We start from the raw sequence: 19,261 nt of genomic DNA, 5'->3' as shown, positions 1-19,261 counted from the left end.
TGAAATAGCTTTCCGGTAATGCATCCGCATAGTAAATCTTCTAGATTTTTGAGCTACTTGACTTTACAAGCTAACATAAGCCTTGATCCTCAACCTCAATTCAGTATCCAGATACAGCAAGATCTACTCCAATTCCTAACACACATCCCTCACTCCCTCAACTCATTTAGGCTACCTATTCAATCCCACTTTATCTGAGACTAATTTTGTCATCATAAATCAAGGGCTACTGCTGGTATGACTCAATATCACAGCAGATAGGTGGGATCTTTGTTGAACATACTTAAAAATAAATTCATGATAAAGAAGTAATATGGAAGTTCAGTGTCAAAGAACTTAAAGATGGAAGCACAAAAAAAGCCTAGAAATAACTGAAAATACAAATATGTTGCCTCCTGGGTGCCAGGGTCAGGGATGCCTTGGATCGAATCTATAGGATTCTTAAGGGGAAGGGACAGCAGCCAGAAGTTATGGTACACATCGGTACCAATGACATTGGTAGGGAAAGGGAGGAAGACCTGATAAGAGAATACAGGGAGTTAGGTTGGAAGGTAGAAGGCAGGATGAGTAGGGTAGTAATCTCAGGATTGCTATCAGTGCTAGTGAGGCTAGGAATAGAGATCGAGTGCAGATGAACTTGTGGCTGCAGGGCTGGAGTAGGAGGAAGGGCTTCTGAAATGTGGATCATTTGGATACCTTCTGGGGAAGGTGGAACCTATGCAAGAAGGGTTGCACCTGAACTGGAGGATCACCAATATTCTGGGTGGGAGGTTTGCAAGAGCTATTTGGGAGGGTTTAACCTATATTGGCAGTAGTGTGGGAACCTGAGCTACGAATCAGATAATGGAGTAGGTAGTCAACGGCTAGATACACCGTGCTGAGAGTCTGTGAGGAGGGATAGGCACTTGACAGGGCAAAGGTGCAGTCAGTGTGATGGATTGAAGTGTGTCTATTTTAATGCAAGCAGTATCAGGGCTAAGGGTAGCGAGCTCAGAGCATGGATCAGTACTGGGAGCTATGATGTTATGGCCATTATGGAGACTTGGACATCACAGGCAGGAATGGTTGTTGGATATTCCAGGGTTTACATGTTTCAAAAGGAATAGTAGGGAAGGTAAAAGAGGTGATGGAGTGGCATTGCTAATCAGGGATAGTATCACAGCTGCAGAAAGGGAGGTCGTCAAGGAGGGTTTGTCTACCGAGTTAGTATGGGTGAAAGTCAGAAACAGGAAAGGAGCAATCAATTTATTGGGAGTTTTCTACAGACTCCCCAATAGCAACAGAGATATGGAGGAGCAGATTGTGAGGTAGATTTTTGAAAGGTGCAGAAGTAACAGGGTTGTTGTCATGGGGGACTTTATCTTCTCTAATATTAATTGGAACCTCATTGGTTCAAATAGTTTGGAAGGAGCTGTTTTTGTCAGGTGTGTCCAGGAAGGGTTCCTGACGCAATATGTAGATAAGCTGACTAGAGGGAAGGCCATATTGAATTTAGTGCTTGGCACCAAACCATGACAGGTGTCAGATCTCTTAGCGGGAGAGCATTTCAGTGATAGTGGTCACAACTCTCTGACATTTACTCTCCTCTTGGAGAGGGATAGAAGCAGATTGGATGGGAAAATATTTAATTGGGCGAGAGGGAATTACAATGGGGCATGCACCATGGGGTGGCACGGTGGCTCAGTGGTTAGCACTGCTACCTCACAGTGCCAGGGACCCTGGTTCGAGTCCCACCTCGGGCGACTGTCTGTCTGAAGTTTGCACGTTCTCCCCATGTCTGCATGGGTCTCCTCTGGTTGCTCCGGTTTCTTCCCATAATCCAAAGATGCGCAGATTAGGTGAATTGACCATGCTAAATTGCCCATAGTGTTAGGTACATTAGTCAGGGGTAAATATACGCTGGTGGAATGGGTTTTGGTGGGTTACTCTTCGGAGGGTCGGTGTGAACCTGTTGGGCCGAAGGGGCTGTTTCCCTACTGTAGGGAATCTAATTTAATCATGACATTAGGCAGGAACTGAGATGCCTAAATTGGGAACAGATGTTCTCAGCGAAATGCACAACAGAAATATGGAGGTTGTTTAGGAAGCACTTGCTGATAGTGCTGAAATGGTTTGTCCCACTGAGGCAAGAAAGGGATGGTAGGGTGAAGGAACCTTGGGTGACATGGGATGTGGAACAGCCAGTCTAGAGGAAGAAAGAGGGGAAAGTAAGGACTGCAGATGCTGGAGATCAGAGCTGAAAATGTGTTGGTGGAAAAGCGCAGCAGGTCAGGCAGCATCCAAGGAACAGGAGAATCGACATTTCAGGAATGGTGTTGCTATGGTCTGGCGATAGAGGAGTCCAAGGACTTGCATGTCCTTGGTGGAATGGGAAGGGGAGTTGAAGTGTTGATCCACGGGGTGGTTGGGTTGGTTGGTCCGGGTGTCCCAGAGGTGTTCTCTGAAACGTTCCGCAAGTAGGCGGCCTGTCTCCCCAATATAAGACCACTCCCTCATCAGGTCCACATCCCCCACCAACCCAACCTCCACTCCCGGCACCTTCCCCTGCAACCGCAAGAAATGCAAAGCTTGCGCCCACACCTCACCGCTTACTTCCCTCCAAGGACCCAAGGGATCCTTCGATATCCGCCACAAATTCACCTGCACCTCCACACACATCGTTTACTGCATCCGCTGCACCCGATATGGCCTCCTCTATATTGGGGAGACAGGCCGCCTACTTGCGGAATGTTTCAGAGAACACCCGGATCAACCAACCCAACCACCCCGTAGGTATACAAGTTGTTGAGAGGCACAGATAGAGTGGATAGCCAGAGACTTTTTCTCACGGCGGAAATGTCTATCATGAGGGGGAATAATTTTAAGGTAGTTGGAGGAAAGATTAGGGGAGATGTCAGAGGTAGGTTCTTTACACAGAGAGTGGTGGGTGCATGGAATGCACTGCCAGCAGTGGTAGCAGAGTCAGATACATTAGGGACATTTAAATGACTCTTGGCTAGGCACATGGAAAATAGTATAGTGAAGGGTATGTGGGTTAGTCTGATCTTAGAGTAGGATAGAAGGCCAGCATAACATTGAGGGCCAAAGGGCCTGTACAGTGCTGTACTGTTCTATGTTCTATGTCATAAAGCAAAGTGGCAGTAAATGGGAAGAAACTGGCTGATCAAATTTAGAAACTCTCCTGTGAAATATTTTTATCTGATTGGGAAGTGCTTTAGAATATTCTGAGGTCATGGAAACTGTTATATCAATGACATTCTTTATTATTTTATGTGATCTTAGGTCATGTAAGGGGAGAAAGTGGTGTAGTGGTAATGTCACAGGATTTATAATCCAGAGGCACATGGCAGCTGGTGAGATTTAAACTCAGTTAATAAAATTCTGAAATTGTAAGTTCGTCTTGGAAATGTTAACTATGAAACAATTGTCGAGTCATGCAGCATGGAAATGGGTCCTTTGCTCAACTCGTCCATGCTGCCCAGGTGTCCTAAACTGAACTAGTCCTGTGCTTGGCCTATATTCTCTAAACCTTTCCTATTGGTGTCACCATCTAAATGTCTTTTCAATTGTCAATTGTTGTAAAATAGCCAGCTAGTTCATTAATGACCTTTAGGGAAAGATATCTGCCATCCTTGCCCAGTCTGGCCAATAGGTGATTCTAGACCCACAACAATATGGTTGACTCCGAAATGACCTTGAGTTCAAAGGCACTTGGAAATGGACAGTAAATGCCGACTTTGCCAGCAAAATGCACACCCTACAAAATAATTTTAAAACTTAGATATATGATGACAACATGCAAATATTATATTAATCCTTTTATCATATTCATGACTAAGAATTCTTATCTGCAATTCCACTGCATCTTCTAACTCTTCCATTACCTGATCCTACACCTAATGAAATTCTAATCCAGACAGATGCTGTCTGTAGACTCTTCTCTCATACATTACTTCCTGAGCTACACCTTTGTATAAAGACCAGTGTCAAAACCTATCCTGCAGTAAGTTCTGCTCTTCCATTATCTATGTCCTTGTTGGTTTTGATGGACCCCCTATCCATCAATGTGCTAATTCAAATTCCTTTTTCACTAATTTCCAGTTTCATTCACAATTTTTCTTTGCAAACCCTTTCTCCCAAAGGCTTCGTCTTTGCTTTCCTTTCTTCCTTCTCTGGCTCTTGGATTCATTCTTGTCCCACCTTTGGTGGCAGAGGTTTTAGCGAATCTGATTATATTCTCAGAAATTGCTTTCTAAACATCATGTTGATACTTATATTCCCCCATTTAATAACTTTCTCAAAACGTCTTTTTTTAAACTGTGAACTCAATCAACTCTCCTACAAACTGTCAGTTCTTCTACTCATCTCGGAAGTACATTGAGAAGTTTACTGCATTAAAGGTACAACAAAAATACACTATGTCATTTTGTTCAATTCCTGTAGGATTGTTTAAATTGAAAATGAGAGTAAATTGAATGTTATTTGAATTCTGGGAAGATTGTATAGAATAGTAATATATCACAGTCTTTAAAGAAGTAAATCATGGCATTTAAGTACATTGAAGAAATCTCATCTTTCAAAAGTAGAGCCATTTTCTTAAAAGAGCAGCCTGGTCTTTGCATTTGTGTTTTCTTATATTACTGGACATAATAGAAGCACTAGCATGCCTGCATTAAAAAAAATCCTGAAAGATACAATTTTGCTGTCTTCTCACGCTGTCATTAGTCAATAGGAGCACGTGCAGTAACATATTTTAATTAGCATTTTTGAATGCACACCTGCTGATGCTAATTTCAAGCTTGTTGTAATGAGAAGACTGGAGATTCCTCATCTAAACTCCAAAATGACACAAATTACTCACTGAGCCATTGTCAGATAATCTCTGTGAAAGGAAAAACATCTCCTCCCTGACTCTCTTCAAAATCCAAGAGATGATCAAATTGATTTGTCATTTTGCTTGCTATAAAATTGTTTGAAATAGAAGAGTTTTTTTGATCATATCTTATATGGAACTTGATCTGCACCTGTTTACAAGCATTGTTTTAGAAATATATAATGGGAAAAAGGGGACAGTCTTTTGGTTGGAATGCTGGAATTCCAGCAGCTGCTTTGTGTTGTGGTAGGATGTGGATTGGCATTTAAAGTTCCTCTGAATGAATTATTTCAGCCATGTTAGCATGGTGAAGTGGTAAGAATAGACCAAGCATTTCCTGCAGGCAAGTGTCATAAAGAGTTATAGGCTACTTATATACAGCTGGTCGAGAGCAATATAGCAGGACGATGTAGCAGGCCTTGGAACAGTGAATGCTCCCATTGCTTTAGCTGAGCAGGTATGTAGCAATGAAGTTTTACAACTAGGAATTAAAACTTAAAAGAGCAACATTTCTCAAAAATCTTTGTGTGTAAAATGATTAGGTGTTGTAACACTAAACCATACAAATTCAGCTTCATCTTGTATGATTAAGAAAGAGAATGATCACTTAGGATCTCTCCCTCCAGCTTATTCAAGAAGAACTTTCAAAATAGTGTAGTGATTGCAATGAGGTCAGCCAGGTGGACCTCATAGAATATGAGGTTCCTGATTTGGGCTGTTAATCTGGTCCAAACAGGGAGCCCTGGCTGACAGATAAGAACAGGCGTGTTAGACATCCTGATAATCTGAGAGCTGGTTTTGATGGAGTTGGATCAGTGTTAAGGACTTTCCACATGTAAATAAAGGATGACTTGATTATGTCAAACCAGCTGCTGTGCAGTTATTTCAGTCATAAAAGTCTGAAATAAGGAAATCTACATCAAGGAGTGATCATTTGAATAACTGTAGCTCAATCCAAACGTTCCCATTTCAGTATTCAACTACACAATTCTAATATAAACAGAAATCAGTTTAGCATTTCACCTCTCAGCTATTCAAATTCCTTAATGAGCACAATGGAGAATATAGGAATAGGATTGTAAAATGAGAAATGCCTTTCTGAAGTTGGGATTGAGGAAAAGAACTAAAATTGACTTGCAAAGTTAGAATAATAAACAATAAAAATTCTGACATTGTTGAATTGCATTTTATGGTTTCTACAGGCCAACATTTGTTAATAGGAGTACATGCGTGAACACATATTTTGATTAGAATTCTGTTTAGCGATTATTTGGTGATAATGATCAATGTGTCCTGCCAAAACCACAAGCTATAAGTATCTGTACAGTTACATTTATTTATAATGATAAGTGAGGTTTGCTTATATGGATCAGATTGACCTGTAATCATTGTCTATTGTTTCAGTACAGAAAAGAATTTCACAGCTTGTTCACAGGAATTTCAACCATGCTGAAATAATATATTATTAGAGGTACAATACCATAAATCTGTTTGCATTTATAAACCAAAAACTGGCATATTTTAACTGTTTAGTTTCTCGCAGTTGAACTCCTGATACTTTACGTCTCCCATCACCTGCCTTAATGCAAAAGCTCAGCCTCTTCCCGTACTTAGACATCCCTGTGCTCCATTGAGACCTCTGCATTTATCGACCTATCTAACTCAAGAGAAGAATTACGTCGTTTTGTGTAGAGAGTAGCATATATTAATGAGCACATTGTATCAATAATCTGTTATGGAACAAACAATTTAGTGGTAGCACACTGACCCTTGAATCAGGATTTGCAACAATGAGCCCTGCTTTCAGTCCCTGGAAAGTGAAAACCAGCTGCAGCTGTGTATTCTGGATTGATACTCAGTGGGATTCTTTTAATTAATATGTGCAGTGATGTAATTCCACAAGCTGGGAACATCTAAGATATAGCGCGAGTAGATTCATACATAGAGTGCTGCATAAACTTTTTTTCTAACAAGATAGCATGTTGTTATGATCTCCAAACAGGAAACGTAAATCAAGAGGAATAACCCCCAAATGAAGAAACTATCAACAAGTCATTTCCTTATAGCTTTTACTTTAATTTGAACAGTATGCATATAAATCAAACATGAATTAGCAGGCAAATTACAGTTGGTACAAGCTTTAAATTATACAGATGCAAGATATGAAATTATAAGCATCCACGTCAGTCCTGTGCAAATGTTACACCACTTGCAACCTCACAATTTTTTCAACATGGCCTCCAAGATGGAGGATTGTTCACTTTTGTTGCACAAAGGATTTGGTCGAGCCACCTGTGACGATAGGTTAACTCCACCTGAGCAACCCCCACCCCGATACAACTGTCATCCAAATAACACACAGGGAAAAAGTGCAAGAAGGTGGAGAAGAAAGAAGCAGAGCAATCTTCCAAACAGCTAAAGAGTTACAGAAGGTCTGAGCCTGGTCATTTTGCATCTCCAACAAGGCCATACTAAACATATTCTCAGACTTTAATAGTTCAGCAATTACTCTGCTTGTTTTTATTGCAGTGCAATAACTTCACAATTTTTTTTTCATGGAATGTGAAAGTTTCTGCCAAGGCCAGTATTGCCCAAACCTTGCCCTTTAGAATGTGATGAGGGACCTTCTGGAATTGCTGCAACCCTTCTGATGCTGGTACTGTTAAAAGGCATTTGGATTGGTAATTTATGGGTTTTCACTAGGTGTTGTTGCATCCATGCATGGTCTCACACTTTCTTATTCCTTCCCCAACACCCAACCTGCCAGGATCTTTTTCCAGTTCTCTACTCGGTTATTCCTGATTTCCTTTGCTATGATTGGCAGCTCTACTTCAAAATTATTCAGGCCTGAGGTGTAATTTGGGGTATAACTCCCCTAATTTATTCGCCTCTCTACGCTTTATTATTCCTTTAAATTTTTATTTTTGAACCAAAAATTCTGTCACTTAGTTGTCTGAATCTTTCTTTTGGTGGCTTACTGTGAAGTTTTACCATCTTGGCTGTCTTGACTATGAAGTCCTTCGAGATGTTTTACTAAAGCGGCATATACTGTAAATGCAAGTTGTGCAGTAAAACTGTTAGTTTCGGTCACTGTGGTAGAAAGCGGATATTTAACAATCGTTAGCGGTACCAAAGACCCGAGTGGTGTACATCAAATAAATATTTAGCAGCTACGTGAAGTAGGATATTTGTACAGTGGGTTGAGATGTTGAATTGTATCCAAATGTGCTAAGTTTTAAAAATGATTTCCATCATCCTTATGATACAAATATCCGTCCACAAAGGAGGCGTGGTCTCTGATCTTGTGCAAAATGACTATTCTGTAAATAAGGGCTCGATATAACGAATAAGAGCTTTTAAGGTTTGCACCCTGTCAAATGTTTGCTCTGCAACAGTGCAGGGTTCTCGCGCGCTTTGCACCTGGCAGGACCCAGCAGCGCGCGAAACCCGGAGGCGGGACTGGAGCTACACACATTTAGCAGTTAGCAGCAGTCCTACAGCAAATAACTCGCTGTTACTCGAGGAAAGGAAATACTATGAAAAAACTGCATGTTAAGGTGAGTGTATGTGTTGCATTCGTCCCTTTCTCAGCGACTTAATATGAAATAGAATCTTTGTTGTATTTGTATTCGAGTGAAGAATGACAGAAGGTCTTTGAGTTGCTTTCACTCGTGCTTGCTCGGTTATCAGAGTTATGCTGATTTTAAACTTCAAAGTGCTGCGGGTCATTTCACTTCCCTAAAGGACCTTTAAGTGCCAGGAACTTTTACGTCAGATTTGTTAGTTACATTCAGTTGGCTATGCGTGAAATCTGGATCTTCAGTTTTCAAGAAAAAAAAATTATTGTTCGGTAAATCACGTTTTGGTCTGAAATCTCTGCTTTTCGTTTTGAGCTCGGTTTAAACTGAGCGCCGGATCACGTGACCCGAGTTGACGCGGGAAAAGCCCGGGAATGATTGACAGTCTGGGTGGGGGGCGCGCGCTCGCTCCTGGCCAACATCGCCGGGGTGGGCGCGCGCTGACCCCCCTCCCCGCCCACGGTGGAGGGAGGGGGAGTAACGGCACGCCATCCCGGTCCCTGAAACTGTGCGTTTGGGAAGAGTGGTTCTGACCATGTGGAGTCCATGTGGGTCCGGACTGGCGGCTGACCCCAGCCCCTAAGCCGCTGTGATAGTCAGTACCCAGAGCCCCCGGTGGTGATAATCATCCAAGTTTCAACTGTCCCGATCTCTCTCTCTCCTTTTTGTAACTTGGCGTGACGGTTTTGTTTGATAGCAGTTCTTTTTCTTTTGGACCGGTCTTGGCAGAAAGATTTCTCCCACTTTAAAGATGGTATATAGATGCAAGCTGTTGTTGCACCCAACATGTTAATTGCTGTGAATAGTGCGGGTATCCATTCACAGCGGCGTGGTTGAAAATTTCACTTTTTAAATTTCGTTTTTCTAATGCCCGAAGGTTACAGTTAAACCACGATGTCCCGGCACCTTTTTACATAAAGCGGCTATTGCACTCATTCTTGTTTTATTTAAGCCCCTTTTTATATATTTTAAATGTTAAAAACTGAAAAGGGTAATGTTTAGGGATTAATTATTCATAATCATAAATGAGAACTACATTTTTAGTTCCAGGCTGAGATTCTTAAGAAAATAAACTGCTCGAATTAACATAAATTTAGGATGGGTAGCGAGAAAGTTAGAATACACATTTTGCTGAGGCTTTAGATTACTATAAAAGTAGTGTACTGCACGGTGTTTCCCACAATGTGCAGAAAGATTATTCAAACGTAAACTCCAAGAACAGCTTAATGAATTATTCGAAGATGAATCGCGATCAGCGCAATCTTCAGCTGGAGAGAAGGCTGCAAGAGAAAACATCTCTGAAGTACAAAGTTAAAAATCACACAACACCAGGTTATAGTCCAACAGGTTTAATCGGAAGCACTAGCTTTCGGAGCGACGCTCCTTCATCAGGTGATAAGGAGTGACGCTCCGAAAGATCGTGCTTCCAATTAAACCTGTTGGACTATAACCTGGTGTTGCGTGATTTTTAACTTTGTAAACTCCAGTCCAACACCGGCATCTCCAAATCATTTCTGAAGTATGGTATTATATGGTTTAGATACAGTAAATGTTCTGATCAATATTTTTAGAATAAAGTAGAGTTTAATGACATAAGCATATTCAGGGAAAAAAAAATTAATAGAAAGAGCAATTTCAGAGTATAAAATAAACTGATAGATAGATATTGGGCCTTTGAACTGTTCATTTCAGAATTAGATTTAGGCTGAGAAAATAAGAATAGAACAAGGATGAATTCTGGTGTGTTGAGTGGTGTTTTTGACTTGATTGGATATAAGATTGTGACAAAAGCAATATGACACACTGTTGTTATTAAGCCAAACCTAATGGCAAATTAACGACTCATGACTCTCCTTGAACCAGTTAACAGAGTCCAGTTTGAAAACTGGGTAAATTATCAGTGACCATTTTCAGTGCATCTTCCCTGATGTTTTGTAACAACACAAACCACACAATAGGAAGGACCTCTTGTTCAAATTCCATTTAATGAAAGCCAGGTAATCGTTCCAGCATTTACAAGTGTTTGAGCTAATATTAGTCTAGTAAATTAATTGGCAATAATATTCAGTGTTTTACTTGTGGATCTTTCAGTCCTTCCAGTTTGTATGCAATAACATCCGTTGTGGGATCTATATTGTTTCACCCTGTTAATCAACAGTAGTTCTAGTGCACAGCCAGCTTATCTATTAGGGTGTTGTGGCTCAAATGGTTGTAACTTAGTAAATAACACCAAATTAATAAAAGGGGAAGCCAAAAAATTACAATATTAATGAAACAATATGAATTAAGAGAAGTAGGCCATTCAGCCTCTCAAGCTTGCTCTGCTGTCCAGTAAGACCAATGCAGGTCTGATTGCAACCTTAAATCCACATTCCTGCCTTATGCAATGTTTTATTTTCACCTGATGAATAAATATTTTATCTCTCCCATAAAACATTTGAGTACTTTGCTTCTAATCGAGCTTGTTGATTTATATTTTAGATTTTTATAAAGTGATAGTTAGTTTGGAGCTTGCATATTTTCTTGGAATTTCTTTCTAAGATGGGGACCAAGGGGAAGCTTTAGTGCCACTCATACTAAACGTGAATTGCTCATTTAGCTGCCATTTTGTGTTTAGGTAATACTTGTCACTGTACCCTGTATACTAACAAATATCACAATTGGCTAGTTCAGTGACCAAATCATTTAATTGTTTATCACATACTAATTACTTGTAATAAAATGATGAATGTATTTTGGTAAAATAAATCACACTGGCTGTTTGAAAGAAAGCCTAAAATAGTGCAAATATTATATGGCTTTATATCAGTTCTGAAAAAGGGTTTGCATGTGAAATCCTATTTTTGCTTTAATTTGGACTTCTAAATTCAGCCTGTAATAATGAAATTATACTAACGTTCTTGTCTAATCTATTAAACTATTCTAAACTAGATTTTATTTTTGCATAAAAACCAAAATAATTGCAAATGCTATAAATCATAAACCAAAACACAAATTACTGAAAAAGTTCAGGTTTGGCAGCATCTGTGGAGAGAAATCAGAGTTAACGTTTCTGGTCGAGTGACCCTTCTTCAGAACTTGGCATGTTTTACAAGAAACGTATAGTTGTTTCATCTAGCCTAGCCAGTTAATCACGATATCTCATACAACTGGATTCAATCATTCCCTACCCAATTGTAGCCTATGATTTTTTTTGGGTGTGTGAAAGTTTCAAACAGTTCCCATTCAAAAGGGTTGTTTATGTGTGGAATCTGGAATTTTCCCCTCTGACTTATTTAGATAATCAAAAAAGTCCAGTGTCATAAAATCCCTACAGTGTGGAAGCAGGCTTTTTGGCCCATCAAATCCATACCAATCCTCTGAAGAGCCAGACCCACCTGTCTCTATAATGCTGCATTTCCCATAGTTCATCCACATAGCCTGAGCACTGGGCAATTTAGCATGGCCAATCCTCTTAACCTGCACTGTGGGAGGAAACCCTCACAGATATTCTGAGAATGTGTAAACTCGACTCAGTCAAGTCACCCAAGAAGGGAATTAAATCCAAGTCCCTGGGGCAGGAGTGCTAACCACTGAGCCATTGTGTCCCTTATACCATGCGATTGCTGCCATTTACAGGGTACTTCTTGCACAATCTGACCATGGTTCAATTGCTTTGAGTATGTAATGAAAATGTATTCATTTTGAGCTGACTGGTCCACAGTTTTACTGTTCTTTGAGTTGGAGGGAAGAATTTCCTAACATTAATTTGGCTTTCTAGTATATTAACGCAAATTAATATGTGTGTTTTAAACTGAGTATTGATGAACTCAATGTAAGGATGGCTTTGGCAAAGTTAGTTATTACAGTGTCATTAGGAATTGAACGATTCAAGGTTAATTGCTGCATTGCTGAAGCAGTTTTGTCCCCCAACCCTTTCCCTTTTCACTGTGCATGTACCCTCACGTTAATGGATCTATTAATACCTCACCAGCCTTGTTCTGAGAGGGAGAAGAAAACAAGAGAATTGGATGTTGCAGATCAGATTTTTAATATTGTTTGTGATGGTCAAGATCTACCTTTTGAAAGCTAATACTGTGCTTTTGTCTGTCCTGTTGCGCATCTTCGTTTAAATAAACGTTGGTATTGAAAGTTGCTTTTATATCTTTAAAAAAATCCCTGTTTTCAGTGAATTTGAATCTATATATTTGAACTTTGACTTTGCTTGGCTTGAGGGTGTTACGCAAGTCCTTAAATAATAAGTCTATTCATGAGTAGGTTTGTTATCTTATCATTTTAAGAATACTTTGATATTCCTATAGCAGATACCTATCAGGGTTTGTTCATGCTGTTTCCAAGAAAAAGTAATGCTCAGTCACTTTCTGGGTTTGATTGAATTTCATGCTGTAATGTGTGTATCAGAAATATGAATTATGGTACCATGAGTGCATTGTAAGCTTACAGTATTCATGTAGTGTTGCTTTTCAACAGAAATACACGCTGTAGCTTAAAATCTTAACTTGAAGCTTTATGTTGTAGGAGACCTTGGTTTCCTTTGTTGTGAAAGAAAGTGTTCTGTATTTTCAGATAACTTGTGTTGATGAAAACTGGTAATGATCAGAAAGGCCTAGTGGCATTACCATTTCAAATGTGAAAGCCCGGTGGGGCACCACACATGAATTTTTTTCATTGCTTGTGGAGAACCTTGAAAAGGTCTGCAGGCTGTCATGCCTGTTGGAAACTCTGCATCCACATCTAGGTCAGGGTGAAAATACAGCTTTTGTGTGACCTTTTATTTCTGACTTGTTCTAAATTCTCATCTTTGTATGTCTGCCAGTTAATCTAATTTTAAGGGAACAGTTGGATTACTTGCAACCTTTTCAATTTAAAAAGTTAATTGATTATTGCATATAACTCAGAAATGTATTTGTGGCAGGGAAGTTTATTCATTAAACTTGTTTAACATATTGTCTGTACTGAAAGCAAAATGTCAGTACTGAAATTGTGAAAGATCTGTCTGCACGTTCCTCTAGGAGATGCTTGCATAACTCAACTTTTAACAAACTTATTTTTTTGTATTAAATTTGCAATTGTACATAAATGCACTTTGAAGTTCCATTTATTTGCTTTCAGCTCACGTTACTATCATAGATCAGCTGCTCTTTTCCTGGTTGTGAATGTTCCAGCTGGTATTGAAGATTTCTGTATGTAACAAAAACTTTTATCTAGTCTACTTTGGTTACTCAAACCAACCTAAACATGCAATTTGAATATCGAATAAGCACAATTGATGATAAATATCTACAAATCTCAAAGCCCGTCTGCCAAGCTAGAATAAATTGGCTCTGCATTCCATTTACATAGTACAAAGCAGATTCAGAGTGGGACCACGTGTTATGCAAAGTGAATTTCTGGCAACTCATATCATTAAAACCTGACACTAAAGAAATTATTTAAAAGGTATTCAAGATTGTATTTTTTTTTTATCTTGCAGCAGATAGACCTTTCTGGAAAGGAAGAATTTAAAGACTTCAGAAACGTGGCATTGGTTCCCATGGAAACATCATCATCAGATGATAGCTGTGATAGTTTTGCTTCAGACAATTTTACGAACAGTGTAAGTGTAATTTAAGATTGTGAATGCAAAAGAAGTCTACTACAATTACCTTTAATATGATAGTTCGCTATAATATAACAAGTTTTTTCTATTTCCTCAGAAAGCAAAATTCAGAGCAGAGATCCTGACAGACGAATTGGCTCAGATTTTTAATGAGGATTCTGACAACGAATCATTCGATGGTTTTTCTGAAAGTGACCTCAAAGATGTTATGGAAGCAATGGTATATACAAACGTGATTAAACATAAAATTCTGAATTTTATGTTACTTTAAATATGGAGAGAATTTACAACAATTTCTTGTTCCAGTTTTTAAAAAATAATTTGCTGGTAGGAAAACATGCTGAGTCAACAACTCACATATAATTCTGTCCTTTCATCTGGAATTTCTATCACAAAATATTTGTTTGAAGGTGATAATGTTGCCAGTGATTTTTATTTTGTATTGCCATCATGGACTGTTTTAATTCAAACTTATTATAATGATTTCCCTGGTTCTTTGTGGGTTGCATTTTGACTCTGTCTGAGAGTAGAATTCTTTGTTTTTTTTTATTCATTCACTGGATCAGGGCGCGGCTGGCTAGTCCATTTATTATCCATCCCTAGTTTAGAGTCATCCAGATTGCTTTGGGTCTGAGGTCACATGTAGGCCAAACCAGGTAAGGATGGCATTAAAGGGCATTAGTGAATACAACAATCGATAATGGTTTCATGGTCATCATTAGTTTCTAAATTCCAGATTTTTAAAAATTGAATTCAAATTCTGCCATCTGCTATGGCAGGATTCAAACCCAAGTCTCCAAAACATTATCTGGTCTCTGGATTACCAGCCTAGTAATAATACTACAAGGCCATTGCCTCCCCAGTTCAGTTGATAAACTGAAATTAAATATGTGAGATTAGTATCTTTCTGGCAGATTCTAAATATTTGTAGGGGTTCATTTAACTTGGGATTTGCATAGTTCGCATTTTGCACAGTGGTGTACATTTTATGAAAGTAAGAGTTGCAGTAGAACTTGTATACTATAGATTTTTTTTTTGAAGAGTCAAAATTTATTCATTGTCTTTCATTTGGCAAATGTTCACATTTTGGCATACAGTTGGAATATGTGTTTGGAACGAAAACCAAAATGGTCCAAAGTGGTTTAAGGAAATGTTATATTTCAATTATCTGTTTCATAGAGCGTTGAATCATCTGAATCAGAAGAAGAAATAACTTATGAGGATGATGTAAAATCTGCAAAGAATGCCAAAACACGGAGCAAACAATCTTTCCCGTTACGTGTGGCATTCAGATTTCCAACTCAGAAAAACAAAATTCTGCCAATAGCAGACTCTTGTACTCCTTTAAATAAGGATTCGGCTTCTGAATCTGATTCTGATGTGGATGAACCCAGAGGAACAAGCTTTCTTGAGAAAAGAGCTCTAAATATTAAGGAAAACAAAGCTATGGTAAATACTAGAATCATCCTACTATAAATGGCTTTGCTTAGTTACAGACATTAATTAACTTTACAGAAGGATGCAAATTACACAACAGTGTCGGTGCTTATGCTAGCTCTGTATCAGAGCTTGTGAATATTCTTGTATTGCATGTAAAAATATTGCTTTCACAACGATGTTTCATGCTCCAGTTTTTAAAATGACCCCTGATAATCTATTAGAGATGATGGTGTAGACTTGTTTGTGCTTGCCTGCTGCCTTTGAAGCTGATGAATTATGTGGGAGAATTAGAGTGGGGAAGAACAAAATAAAGTGATTTGAAGGGCTGAATTGTTGCGCCTGGTAGTGTGGAGTATATTTTCTGCTCAGCTAGAGTTATATTCAACCTGGACTGTGCCTTTTAAGAAAGAGGGGTTTAACAACACGCCAATCTGAACTAGAAGCTAATTGTAGGCAGGGATATTAAAGTTTATGGAGCCACGGTAGATTGGAGTCAAACAGAGTAGGTTCATGGGGCTAAGTGACTTACTTCTGATCCAATGTTCATTTGTTTTCTGAGCTCAATTTGAGCCAAGTGAGAGCAGACTGGATCAGAGACCGCATCAAAAAAGAAAACTCTTGCAAAATAGCACACAACGAGAGAATCAGAAAACAGGGAATATTCTGTCTAAAGTAGAAGATAATTATCATTAAATAAGTAAAGGACAAACTTTTTGTTTAACCCAACACTTAGTTATAATGGAACATGTTCCAACAATGAACAGATAAGATGAATAGCAGAGATAAATTTAGGGAGAAACTAACTAAATGAATGAAAATGAAAGTAATAGTAGGACATGCTGAGGGAGGAAGCTCTAGAGGATCATTAAAAACTGGCACAGACCAGTAGCACTAAGTCGCCTTTTTCTTTATGATAAATTCTATACAACAGTCTGTTGTAAAGTTCTCTGAAGGTAATAAATGCCTTAACATAATGTTTATAATGCTTTTATCCAAGCTGGCGAAATTGATAGCAGAGCTGAAGACTGTTCCAGGACTTCTGCCACGCAGAGTTTCAGTTCAAGGAACGCCATCAGTAAGTAGGCAAGAGTTTTGTTTCGTTGCAGTATGCTCAGAACTGTTTAGGAATAATGTGGAAATTCTTGTATGCTGCAGATGTTTAAGAATTTACATTTAATAAAGTTAATTACTTTAATACCATGAACAGCATTTGTTGGACTTGCGCTGTCAAATTAGATATTTTTGGTAGAAGTCATAGCATTTTTATTTGTTGATTCTTCATTGTGAATTTATAGATTTAAGTTATATCATGTAATTTGTTAAGCTTTTTGGACTATTTTCCAAATGATTATTGTACAATATAACTTTTTCAAATAGAGAAACATAAAACCATGCATTAAATTTAAGCAGGAATAATTAGAAAGCCATAAAGGGATATTAAAGATTAAAATTAAATATTGAATAAACAGACCCTTTCAAATTGTATTTTAAATTGCAGAAGTAATTTCTTGGTAATGATTAAAGATTGGTGCAGCTACCTGACTCTTAATAAACTTGTGCATGATATATTTGGTTACAAATTGCAGAAATACCTGTTTGTATTTTTAAGAAACCAAAGCGTCCGCCACGAAATGCATTCTCAGAAAATGCTTCTAGACGAAATCCTGAGCGGTGCGCTCGGCCTCGCACTCGGTCGAGATCTTTGATTGATGGTCCTCCTTCTCCATCATTTGAGCAAGAAGATAATGTCAGTTTTATGAGGAAAAGAAAGTTTCTGGATAATGACTTCTCTGAGGTAGAGTCATTAAGTCATTTGTGCTGCTATTAACAACACCTTTCATGGTGCACTGACTTTGCCAGCTTAATCTGCATTTCTGGTGGTCACTTGTAAAGCCTAATAACCTTTACAGTTAAAGACTTTATGTTCATAAAATTATAGAGATCTATTTCAGTAGTGTCTGTACTGACTGCAATTAAACACTTGGGAATACATGCCTCATTAAGAAATCTTGAAACATTGAAAGTCAATATATTTTGTTTTGAAGCTCTATGTAGCACTTGTCTTTACAGGTTTTCAGGTAGATAGAAACATGTATGATGACACAGCTTGTCTTCAGTATTAACTATCTGTTGGATGCATAATAGCTTTCATAGATTAAATAACTGTTGTGCACACACGTTTTGTTACATCTTGAATTTACATTTTTCATGTCTAACATAGACAATAATTGAATTTGTTTGTTACATTGGACAATTTCCAGATTTAAGAAATATCTGTCCTATTCAACTCCAAGCTGATGTTTCAACTTTTTAGGCCCTTCACAAAGCAGTTGCTGACTTCAGCAAAGCCTATCTGCTACAACCTGATCCATGCCTTTGACTCCTCCAGACTTTATTATTCCAATGCTTTCCAGGCTACTTTCCAATCTGCCAGAAACTTCAACTCATTCAATGCTTTGCCTGCACTTGGTCTTGCCATGACTTTGTCTTCATTCCTTGTCTTCACTTTAAATTGGTATTAAAATTTTCATTCTTTTGATCAAATACATATTGACCCTAACCCTCAACCATTTTCAGCCTACCACAGCTGTCAACCCTGTAGACCCCATACATCAGGATTCCTTTCCTAACCTTTACTCATTCTTGTGTGTGTACTTCTTACTTCATAGCTTTTGGTTTTGTTTCATATTTATGTCTACTTTGGCTTCCATTTTCATCTAATTAAGCGTCTGATGGGATTTACTTTGCTATTTGATGTAATCAAACGTATCATATACATGGAAGTAGTTTGTACTCGAGTTTATAAATAGAGCTCCCAAGGTGGCAAATAAGCCTGTTTTAACATATACTTTAAACACATCACCAATTTGTCTTAGTAGTTACCAATCACCATGTCTGCTGCCCTATTGTAAGATAATGTATGCATGAATCGTAATGCTTGAATTCGGTTGCCGAACTTGTGTTATTAGGTCCTTAATATTAGGGGTTTTTTTTGAGGAATAAAGGAGAAATTGTTTGAGTGTTTTCATTTGGAAAATGAACCAGGTTAAAGCATTGTATCTTTGTAGTCATTGAGATCATAAGCTCAGAATACATTCTTGAACGTACATATTTGAGCAGTTGACTTGAAATTTGAAACAACATCCCATTTTGAGAATTCCAACTTGTGTTTGGGCTTTCAGCTTTGCAGTAAGGGATCACCACTTCAGTACACTGCATCTGATTATTACTGTTGCCAATGTATCTGATAATGCAGTAAAAATGATTAAATATGCTTATGGGCTACATCCTAGAGTTCTGAGGGAGGTGGCTGAGGAAATAGCGGAGGCGTTGGTTGAGATCTTTCAAAAGTCACTGGAGTCAGGGAAAGTCCCGGATGATTGGAAGATCGCTGTTGTAACCCCCTTGTTCAAGAAAGGATCAAGACAAAAGGTGGAAAATTTTCGGCCAATTAGCCTAACCTCGGTTGTTGGTAAAATTATAGAATCCATCATTAAGGATGAGGTTTCTAAATTCTTGGAAGAGCAGTAAGGGGAGGTCGTGCCTGACAAACCTGTTGGAGTTCTTTGAAGAGGTGACAAGTAGGTTAGACCGGGGAAACCCAGTGGATGTGGTCTACCTAGACTTCCAAAAGGCTTTTGATAAGGTGCCACATGGGAGGCTGCTGAGCAAGGTGAGGGCCCATGGTGTTCGAGGTGAGCTACTGGTATGGATTGAGGATTGGCTGTCTGACAGAAGGCAGAGAGTTGGGAAAAAAGGTTCTTTTTCGGA

At 38.6% G+C, this 19,261-nt stretch overlaps 1 protein-coding gene across 3 annotated transcripts in view; it reads left to right on the top strand.

Moving 5' to 3' along the window:
• The first annotated feature begins 6,962 nt into the window (after positions 1–6,962).
• The window catches only part of cdca7a (cell division cycle associated 7a), a 27,810-nt gene continuing 15,511 nt past the window's right edge, over positions 6,963–19,261 (top strand). The window contains exons 1-6 of one of the 3 annotated variants that reach the window (XM_043693611.1): positions 6,963–7,305; positions 13,925–14,047; positions 14,148–14,270; positions 15,230–15,499; positions 16,488–16,565; positions 17,100–17,285. In XM_043693611.1, coding sequence (XP_043549546.1) covers positions 13,985–14,047; positions 14,148–14,270; positions 15,230–15,499; positions 16,488–16,565; positions 17,100–17,285 — 720 coding nt within the window. In that variant the 5' untranslated portion in view covers positions 6,963–7,305; positions 13,925–13,984. Of the gene's footprint in view, positions 7,306–7,346; positions 8,431–10,345; positions 10,449–13,924; positions 14,048–14,147; positions 14,271–15,229; positions 15,500–16,487; positions 16,566–17,099; positions 17,286–19,261 lie in introns of those variants that run through there. The other 2 variants (XM_043693609.1, XM_043693610.1) reach the window with 2 other exon arrangements.

The sequence above is a fragment of the Chiloscyllium plagiosum genome, chromosome 7 (assembly GCF_004010195.1).
Source record: "Chiloscyllium plagiosum isolate BGI_BamShark_2017 chromosome 7, ASM401019v2, whole genome shotgun sequence".
Classification (NCBI taxonomy): Eukaryota; Metazoa; Chordata; class Chondrichthyes; order Orectolobiformes; family Hemiscylliidae; genus Chiloscyllium; species Chiloscyllium plagiosum.
This window is presented reverse-complemented; position numbering and strand designations above follow the sequence as displayed.